The 10,601-nt window shown below is 48.9% G+C and overlaps 1 protein-coding gene across 1 annotated transcript; it reads left to right on the forward strand.

Annotated features, from left to right (window-relative positions):
- The first annotated feature begins 822 nt into the window (after window positions 1-822).
- Window positions 823-9,471, forward strand: LOC308412511 (erythroferrone). The gene is made up of 8 exons (XM_080906923.1): window positions 823-1,302; window positions 1,484-1,600; window positions 1,883-1,997; window positions 4,368-4,495; window positions 4,944-5,055; window positions 6,368-6,449; window positions 6,575-6,653; window positions 7,606-9,471. Exons 1-8 carry the CDS (start codon window positions 1,117-1,119, stop codon window positions 7,702-7,704), a joined length of 918 nt encoding a protein of 305 aa, XP_080763049.1. The 5' UTR covers window positions 823-1,116; the 3' UTR covers window positions 7,705-9,471.
- The last annotated feature ends 1,130 nt before the right edge of the window (window positions 9,472-10,601 follow it).

Genomic DNA, 10,601 nt, shown 5'->3' on the forward strand with positions numbered 1-10,601 from the left:
CCGAGTGGAGCCTTTGCCAGGCTCAAAGCAGGCCCCGGGCCTTATGTTTGACACCCGTGATCTAATGATGCAGCGACATGTTTGTGTGTTTGTGCGTTTGTGTGGTTCTGGTGCCGACTGACTGAGATGTTCATGCTCTGCTGTGGCTTCACTCGCCGAGACGCCGGCAGCAGATCGATGACGCCTGTCACCGTGGCGATCGCACGTTTGATCGGACTGAGATCTGGAGGCTGAGGCGACTCTGTGACATCCGTCTCGTGTCCCTGAAGCCGTCTGCAGTGTGGCAGGAAGTATCATCGTACCGCAGCCATCCTAACAAAGTGTGTGGCACACGTTACTAATGTTTTGTCATCAGCAGCGGGGCCGCTCGTGAACATGAACGTGATGATGGATCACTGTGGGACGTTTCCATGGTTTCCTCCAGAATAAGAACTCTGACTCGCTCCCTCACTGTGTGGCACAGGTGTGTCTGCACACCTGGTTTAATGCCGTCAGCAGAGCTTCATCTGAGGCACATATGCATGCCTATGATCGTATATGAGATGGCTTGCTGTGGCTGGAAACATTAGGACCCAGGAGCAGGGCTGATGTGGAGGAGGAGGAGGAGGAGGAGGAGGAGTGGGAGGGAGGAGGAGAAAAACGCAGCAAAGAAAGACAAATAATGGGAGAGTAGATAAAACAGAGAGACAGAGAGACGCTGGGGAGACGTTCAGGAAACGAGTGCAGACAGACACTGACAGCTTCAGATCCACTGAGAGATACGGAGGAAGCAGGAGGGGCGGGAGGAGGAGGTGGAGGAGGAGGAGTCAGGGAGGCAGATAAAGAGCAGAGGCAGCAGCAGAGGGAGCAGAACGCAAACGCTGGCCTACAGGAGAGACGCCATCACTCATCTGCAGCGTCAGAGAAGAGAGGAGAGGAGGAGGAGCACCCGAACCACCCACCAGGAGGAGGTTTCTCCCAGACAGACGCTGACTTACTCCAGCTCACAGACAACGGGGAAACCAGCAAAACTCAGCAGGAGATCCCTCCACGCTGATCCCAGAGGCGCTGGCTCACAGAGGTGCATCATGGGAACTTCTTAGACCTGTACCCACCTGAGCACCGTCCACACACAGCATGCTGGCCAGGTTATCCCAAAGGAAGAGCGCTCCAGGAGGATCCAGAGGGCTGCTGCTGCTCCCTCTGCTCCTCACAATGATGATGATGGTGACGATGGTGAAGGCTGCCAGCGTTGATGAGGTGGAGAGCGAGGAGGGTCAGGAGATCATGGAGGACGAGGAGGCCGTCAGTGGAGAGCTGCAGGTGAGTTTAACTGACCTGAGATCAGCCTGATGATCCATCAGCTAACTGACGTTTGGCGTTCGATAATGTGAACAAAGCACACAGAGCTCCACGTGAACGCCGAGGGTTTGCTGAGGCGGGCCAGCGTAGTGTAGATGGCGCCTGAGCTGATGAGTCAGTGTGTGTGGTTTGTGTCCTCCAGGACCTGACCTCCTCGGAGTCGGGCAGAGTGTCTCCTCATAGCTCCTGGCTCTTCTTCAGAAGGAACTCCAACAGAGGGGACAACCGCAGAAGCAAAGGGCCCCGGAGAACCTCCAAGGTCAGAAACACCTTCACCCGAAACCCACAGTTGAAAGCTCCCCTGCAGGGGAAACTGCGCCCAGTTCAAAGATCCGGTGGCTCAGATATGAGAGCTCCACCGCAGCTGAAGTTCTGATCATTACCTGATGAGTGTTTGAGTGCATCAGCTTTGCTCTGCTGAAGCTCGTTATTCAAAGATGTCTTAGTCACACATTCTGCTGCTGGACTTATCATTTGTTAAATATAAGTAATACTTTGCCTCCTGACACATGTACCTGACTGCTGTTTGTGTGTCCTGCAGCATGGTCTTCCAGGCCCTCCAGGCCCTCCAGGACCTCAGGGGCCTCCTGGTCCACCTGCAGCCCTCCTGCCCCAACAACAGGAGCTGATCCAGGAGCTGAAGGTGAAGCTAAAAGGTGAGACCTCCAAACACGTCAGCACAGAATTAAAATAATAATAATAATAATGGATTGGATTTATATAGCGCTTTTCTAGGCACCCAAAGCGCTTTAAGATAAGATAAGATAGAACTTTATTAATCCCTCGGGTGGGTTCCTCTGGGAAATTCGATTTCCAAAAAAGCACAGCACCGACAGAAGTTACAGAGTTATACACACACACATATATATAAATACAGAGACAATATAAATAAAATATACGAAGGGGATAAATAGAATAAATAGGAATAAAAATAAAAATACAAGTGAATTGCACATTTCAAGTATTGAGTCTATTGCACCGTTGACTATTTACAAAAGTATTGCACAAGGTATTGTACAGTGAGGTGCAGAGGCACTACAGCTTAGTTGTTCCCCCCTCCTTTGTCCTCCTGTCTCCCCTCCCTCTCCCCTCCAGAGAGGAGTTAAACAGTCTGATGGCGTGTGGGACAAAGGAGTTTTTAAGTCTGTTAGTTCTTGTCTTTGGGAGAAGCAACCTGTCACTGAACAGACTCTTCTGGTTGTTAATGGCCGTGTGCAGAGGATGCCTGGCATTGTCCATAATGTCCATCAGTTTCTTTAATGTCCTTTTCTCTGCCACTGTCACCAGAGTGTCCAGCTTCATGCCGACCACAGAGCTAGCCCTCCTGATCAGTTTCTCCAGCCTGGATGAGTCCTTCTTTGCTTTACAATACCACTATTCATTCACTCTCACATTCACACACTGGTGGAGGCTACAGGTGTAGCCACAGCTGCCCTGGGGCAGACTGACAGAGGCGAGGTTGCCATATCGCGCCATCGGCCCCTCTGGCCATCACCAGTAGGCGGTAGGTGAAGTGTCTTGCCCAGGGACACAACAACCAACCAGGAGAGCTGGGGGATTGAACCGGCAACCTTCCGGTTACAGATGAGCTTCCCAACCCCTGAACCACAGTCGCAGTTAGCAGTTCCTCAGTGGTCCAGCAGAGGCAGCAGTGATCCATGATAAAAATACAGCAGACCTAGCTCACCTGTTTGAATTTTTGCATTATTAGGGGCGTGGCCTCACAGATGAGCAACATCTGAAATTCTGGGATTTTGGTTGGCTGTTACTGAGCAGTGATTAGCACTGCCACCCCCCCTCATCCAAATGAGGTCACGTGGCTCCAGAAAAACGTCCAGCGCCCCCAAACCTGAACCTGACCAGGTGGAGAGGATGGATGGATGGATGGATGATGGATGGATGATGGATGGAATCACTGTGACTGCTATCACAGGGACCACGCATGTGTCTGGACCGTCTTTACTGAACATGTGAACATGACACATGACATCATGTTTATTTTTATTAAATAATCAAAACTCAGCGTCATGACAACCAAACAGCACATCACTGCGCGCTCAGTCTCAGCTTATTCCACCCTGAACAGCGCTCCCAGACTCTGCTGCAGCTTCTCATTTTCACTCTGTTTTCTGCATGTAGGTTATATAAATACTGTGTGTGTGTGTGTGTGTGTGTGTGTGTGTGTGTGTGTGTGTGTGTGTGTGTGTGTGTGTGTGTGTGTGTGTGTGTGTGTGTGTGTGTGTGTGGAGGCAGCCTGTCTGAGTCCTTAATAGGGGTAATTTTGTGGAGTGTGGATGTGACTTGGCTCAGCTGCAGGATTCCTGACATTCCTGCTGACTGATGGTGTGTCTTTGTTACGTTGTGTGTGTGTGTGTGTCATCAGGTTTTCTTCTGTGTGTTTGTATTTGGGAGGATTACAGACTGTTTCCACAGGGCAGATTTTTTCAGTCCAGTGTGCCAAACGTGACCAGAACAAAGAGCTTTTTATGGATTTCTGTAGAAGTTGTTCACGTGTGCTCCAGCTCACGGAGCCGACTGTGTCTTTCTGTCCCACGTGGAGCACGAGTGACGCTTCCACTCGTCTTCATGCAGCGTTACCTGCACGTAGGGTTTAAACTCAGCCTAAACTCACCAGTTTGATCATTCAGGGCAGTAACACACGTTTGTTTCTGAAGCTGTCAGGAACACACGCACACATTAGCAGGGACTCGATACCTTTGCTGCAGGTGCGTCGTGACTTCCACGTGTAGGAGGCAACATCCAATCAGAATCCTCAAACGTCCCTGTGCACCAACGCTCTTGCTCAGCCTTTCTGGACGTTCTGTTAGCAAAGAAACCTCACAGCAGACACACAGACACACACACACACAGACACACACACACACACACACACACACAGACACAGCTAGCACCTACAGCCCTAATGACTCACAGACACACACACACACACACACGCAGTTATTTTCTGTATGAAGTCATTTTTCCCACCAGTCCGTGCATCTCCTTCTCCCTCCTCCTCCTCGCAGACATGGCTGCAGCCGTACGTTTGCCGTGTGATCGTCCTCCTCGCATCTCCACCTCCTTCTTCAGTCGCCTCCTACAGTCCATCACCATCCCACGCCGCAGCCTGCTGGAGCTGCAGCCGTTTAGCAAGGTAACCCCCCACACTTACACACACACACACACACACACTCAAACACTCTCACACACACACTCACACTTACACACACTCCCACGCACACACACACACTCCCACACACACACACACACTCCCACACACACACACACACACTCCCACGCACACACACACACACACTCCCACACACACACTCCCACGCACGCACGCACACACACACACACTCCCACACACACACTCCCACACACACACACACACTCCCACACACACACACACACACACTCCCACGCACACACACACACTCCCACACACACACACACACACACTCCCACACACACACACACACTCCCACACACACACACACACACACTCCCACACACACACACACACACAGATTTATGTCTTTATTCCAGAGGATTCCGTGAAACAATTTGATCCTCTTGGTTTTGACCTTTGACCCCTGTAGCCCTCAGACTCTGAGCAGAGCCTCCAGAGGGGGCGGAGCTTCAACAGCAGCACTGGCCGGTACACAGCACCCGTCTCTGGCTTCTACCAGCTCACTGCCAGCCTTCTCATCGGTTAGTGTTTTATTACTCTACACAGACTGTATACTAAAGATGGACCCAGTGTTGTCTCTAATGACCCGTAGGGGGCGACTCAGACGTTTCTGAGAAAACAAGCCTCCTGCTAGCTTGACTTTGTTGTCTGGGTCAACTTTGCTAGCGAGAGACAGAGAGAGGCGTTGAAAGACTCCAACGGAGCTTATTGTTTCGGAGGAAAACACGAACACAGTCGAGTCTTAACAGCTTACTTACACCTGGGCTCGTCAGGCGCTCTGTTTGGCTGCAGTGGTTATTATTATATTTACATGCTTCCAGCTCCCGTTTCTGCTCCGTGACAGCTCGTACTTTTCCTTTTTCTCCCTCCCTCGCTCACAGACACATAACAGGTATGACAGTCCATTCTTCCTGCAGCACGGACTACACTGCCCATCAGGCTACATTGTTTAGCGCGGTGCCTGTAGCATTCTGCCTGCTGCCTTCATGTTAAATTTCTGTATCAGTCATCTTTCTGTCTGCTAACCTCAGCTAACGCCAGCTAACAGTGTTAGCTCGGTGGTGAGTAGCCTTCAGTAATAGCAACAGTACATCACAGATACTGAAGTGGCACATGACCCAGGTAGCTACCATAGCTAAAACAAGCTAGCTGCAGTCGGCTAATGTTAGTTTTTAAACAGAACGTACTTCCAGATGTTTCTTTAGGTTGGAGTCTTTGACGCTGAGAGCAGCTCGGTTGCTGACAAACAGAGTTTGCATTGCACGCTCAGATTTCATCCCTCTCTCATTTAAATGTGGTTTCGGACTTTCCTAGTAAGAAATGCATTCCTGCCCGTGCACTGCTGGCTCTGCTGTGCTGGCTCCGGATCCCACCAACATTAACAGGACGCTGACATTAGAGAGGGCATAGCCTAACATATGAAACATTAATCCATATATTTCAACAAAGTAGCTGTGTTCTGATTATCACCTTTTTAAACGGTAACTGTAACAAAATACAGTTACTCATATTTTGTATTTTTAATTACGTTATGCTGGTACATGAATTCTGTTTCTGCCCAACACCGACGAGCACAAACATCGAGATGGTGACGGACTCAGCTCCAGGCCGATCGGCCACATCATGATCGGGGTGGATCTGAAGGGGTGGCATGGGGCACCACCCCTGTAGATCCGCCCCTGATCATAATTATATTTACACCAAATTTCATTCAGATATTTCATTGTGTTTGAGACAGAAAACTGATGAATTAAGAAACTCAAATAAGAGGAAGGAGCCGGTTAGCAGGCAGCAGGGATGCTCTTGTAACTCTGATGTGCGTATGTGTGACAGAGTCTGGTGACAGAGTGCAGGTGCGACTCAGAGACAGCGTGAAAGCAGCCATCTGCATCGAGTCGCTCTGCCAGAGCAACCTGTGAGTGCCCGTCCTCTGACAGCTGTTATTATTTCATTATAAAATAATCTACTGCACACACATGACTGGCGATGTTAGCCCTGCCCATGGCACTGATTGGATGTTTTTTGCTGTTTCTTGTACAGCTCTGTGGAGTCGGTGATGGGCGTGGCAGCTGCCGGAGGAACGTTTAGCATGTTGCTAACAGGAACGCTGTACCTGCAGGTAGGACAGCATCAGAGGGTCGCCCTACACCAAAACACACCACACAGAACAGCACAGCCAGGCGTTTACAGGGAGCTAATGCAGCACCTTTAACAGAGACATTATGTGACGGGAGGACGCACTACTCTAAGAATCCTACATAAAAAGATGGACGATGTCCAGTCCCCGCCTCCAAATCATGTCACACTGTCAGATCACCTGGATTCTTTAACGACCACATGAAACCTCGAGCAACAAGTAAAACACGAGCAGGATTTCTGCACGACTCAGCAAGTCAGAGCATGTGAAACACTCCGAGTCCTAAAATCCAGAGAAGACTTGATGTTATAGTCCAGGTGTGTCTTATTGCAGCTGCACATTAATGCCTCTGGTGCACAGCTGGAGATGCTCCAGATGTAAATACAGAGCAAACCTGTTTTCATTCTGTTAGTGCCGCTTCAATAGAAACAGTGGCGTGGGTCATTCATGCACACGGCGTGCTCCGGGGTCTGTGCAGGTGACATGGATCTGGCTCCGAGCTCGTCAGTCCTAAACCTCCCCGAGCAGCATTTAGAGCTGGAGTTAAAAAACGCCGTGTAAACAGAGAAAGCACAGAATCCCAGCACGTGATCCCGGGATCCTCGGCATGTCACTCACCAGGAAGGAGTCAGAGTAGCAGGCATGCAGCCGTGAGCACATCAGTGTTCCACCTGCATGTGGTACTGAGAGGTTTCACTGATCCTGCAGCTCAGGTGAGCAGGCGGCAGGTATTACCTGAACAAAGGCTCTAATGCGCTGCAACATGAATGGATTCACAATGCTGACATCAGCATTAATGCTTTCACTCACTGTCACTGTTTGGTCATTTATTTTTAAACAGAAGCTTTAATATATCTGTCTGTATTAATTGTGTGTGTGTGTGTGTGTGTGTGTGTGTGTGTGTGTGTGTGTGTGTGTGTGTGTGTGTGTGTAGGCGGGAGAGTACGTGTCGGTGTTTGTGGATAACGCCACGGGCTCGGCCATCAGCATCCTCCAGGACTCTCTGTTCTCTGGAATCCTGCTGGGAATCTGAGTCACATGACCGCTGCCATCAGCAGACGGACACTTTGCTCCTCTGTGAGGTTCACCTCATCATCATCATCGCCGTCTTCATCCTTTTACCTGAGTGGGAGCGCTGCTGTTTTGTGGACCTCCACCTACTCCAGCTTCATCAGCATCCACCGATGGAGCGACCACAGTCGGACTCAAACACACCTGGAAACCTTCAAACAAACAAAGCTTTGAGTCATTTCAGTGAGAACTTCGCTGAAGTCAGACATTTTCTTCAATGAAATTTTTTTGGTTTTTGCCTCGGGTCACACTTATAGTTCAGTCATGTGACGACCATCAACAATCGAGGAGCCCTCTCTGTCCTCTGTGGCGTCTCCATCCCAGTGACAGCTACACCTGCTCTGCACCTTCACTGTTGGCTAAAAGACAAAAATGACAAAAACAAGCTTAACCTGTGCACCTGCAAGCTGCTTTGCAACCCACCTCCACCATAGCTCCTTTTTTTGTAGGGAGCTTCAATTGCTGTCAGAGGTCCCAGAACTCAGCCAGACGTGCGAACAGAAATGAAAGCAGATGGAAATAATCTTCTTACTACAGTGATGAGAATATTAACCCACTACTAGTGCCCGCTTTAAGGTAAACATGTGCACCAAGGAGCACATGGCAGACACAGTGTGATGATTTAGACACGACTCTAACGGCTCCATCAAAGAGAGAACGACTGCAGTGCTGCCGGTTTCACAGGCGGCGCCTTGTTAACTGAGCGGGTCGAAGGTCCCATCTGCTCATGTATAACTCGTATGCATGTACTGCTGCAGGTCTGTGTCTGCAGGACTGCGTTAAAAGAAAGCAGCATTGTGTGTGGAAAAGAGCACATTTCTAAAATGAAAGCGTCACAGTAAGCGGAGTGTTTCCACACCCTCGCTGACACTGAGGAGCCTGTGCTCAGCTGGCTCGGCCTCAGTTTTCCATCCACGCTGCAGCGCTGGCGCTCGCTTCAGGTCATCGCCTGCTGGTCATCAAAGGAACTGCAGCTGTGGCGGCCACTCGCCAGCCGATACTTGGATCTGATGATTATTTCATATGAAGTCATCTGATGACAAACAGTGTTTATCTGTACAGACTCCATTATTGGTTTTCATATCACTTTCATTTGATATTTATTCTCTCAGTGAAACGTGGTAATAAAAGCATTTCTTATTGATCTTTAAAGAGGTGTAAACTTTATTTTAGTGGTTATATAAAAAAGCATTTACAGGACTGATAATATTGCAATATTTCTCCTTTTCCCTGTAAACGTCAGAGAGATCAGCCTTCACGCTCAAACCAGCTTTCTTCATCATCCTGGTCTCACAGCAGGCCGTCTCCACGTGCCCACACGTGCAGAGGTGCTGCCGTGTGATTGGCCGATGAGCATTTTCACAGATGTATCTGACAAAGCGGCAGTGAGAGCGACTGAAAGCCTACATCCACGTCACACATGAAAACCAGGGCCCGTATCCCTAAAGATTCTGAGAATCCTCTCAGAGAGCTCCTAACTTAACCTAAAAATTCCTTGCCAGGAGTTTTAGCTTAGAAGTGATTCCAGAACATTTTCAGTGAACTCTGAGCAAGGAATGGATGGAAAATCCTATCTTAGTGAGGAGGTGTGGTTGACCCCGTTGCTAGGTATGAGTCATCATTTCAAAAGCCGTGATTGGTTGATCCTACAAGTTTGATGGAAATGAGCTTTTGGTGATAATGAGCAAAGGATGTACCCTCAAATCAATAAACATATTATATACTCTAATCTTATGCTGACTGTAATTGTAAATAATATTTCACATTCAAGAAAATATCTGGAAAATGAATAGTAAGCTGTAGGGGTTATAGCCATTAGAATCTAAAATATGTGAACTCATTACACCCTGTTCAAATAATGATTCGTGTCTTATTTGCTCATATTAATATCCTAGCTGGCATATTTTGTACTTTCACTCCCATATGGACCCCGTTGAAAACAAGATGGCCTATCTCAAGGGGCTGTCCTTAATGACGTAGAAATCACAACGTTACAAGTCCAGTGTGGTCTTAACGAGGGTAACACGGCTCAGCTTTTAGCAATGTCTGTGATTGCAGACCCAAGTCATCACTGCTGCATTGTTGCATTTTCCCGGTTGCCAAATACCTCAGGGTTGTGATTACTTTCGTCTCCGGTGTAATAGCGTTGTAGCGTCGAGTTGGTGAAGTAATTGCATCTCTAAGGAGATCCACCACAAACATGATTCCTGCACGATCCAATCTGTAGCGTCTCAATAATTCCCTGTCATCCAGTGTTTGCAGGACATCTCTCCTGCCTCTTCTGTTGGCCATTTTGTGCAGCTGCTTAGGGGAACTCCTAAGCCACTAAAAGTCCTCTTCCCTGCTTGTAGCAGATCTCGCCTTAGGAGCCCTTTTAAGCGCTAGGAATCTTGAGGAATAGCTTTTATATTAACTGGGATTATCGTGTCACTTTTAGGGGAAATTGTAAGAAAACGTCATGACTCTGAGAATTTTCTTAGAATTTGGCCGCTAGGAGCCACTTTTTGCACAAAGATTCTTTAGGGATACGGGCCCAGGTGTTTTCTTTCTATGCAAGCTCTAAAAGCAGACCCGGCAGCACGGCCCGCTGGGCACGAACTGGGATTTGATCCGTGGTGAAAATGAAGCCGGCGTGCTGAGCGATGTTCTCCTGCATCGCGCTGACACTTCCACCTCTGTCGCTCCAACAAGCCTTCTCTGACTGCTTCCTATAAACACCAGCTCCTACTCAAACGCTCACTCAGACAGTGGAAACATGTGCAGACATGCATGTGAATTCAGGAGGAAAGGCCAAAAGCAGAGTTTGTACAGTTGCTGTGAGCAGCGTCAGCTCTCCGTCAGCTCTGCGAGGATCTGCAG

The sequence above is a fragment of the Rhamphochromis sp. 'chilingali' genome (assembly GCF_963969265.1).
Source record: "Rhamphochromis sp. 'chilingali' genome assembly, chromosome: 16".
Taxonomy (NCBI): Eukaryota; Metazoa; Chordata; class Actinopteri; order Cichliformes; family Cichlidae; genus Rhamphochromis; species Rhamphochromis sp. 'chilingali'.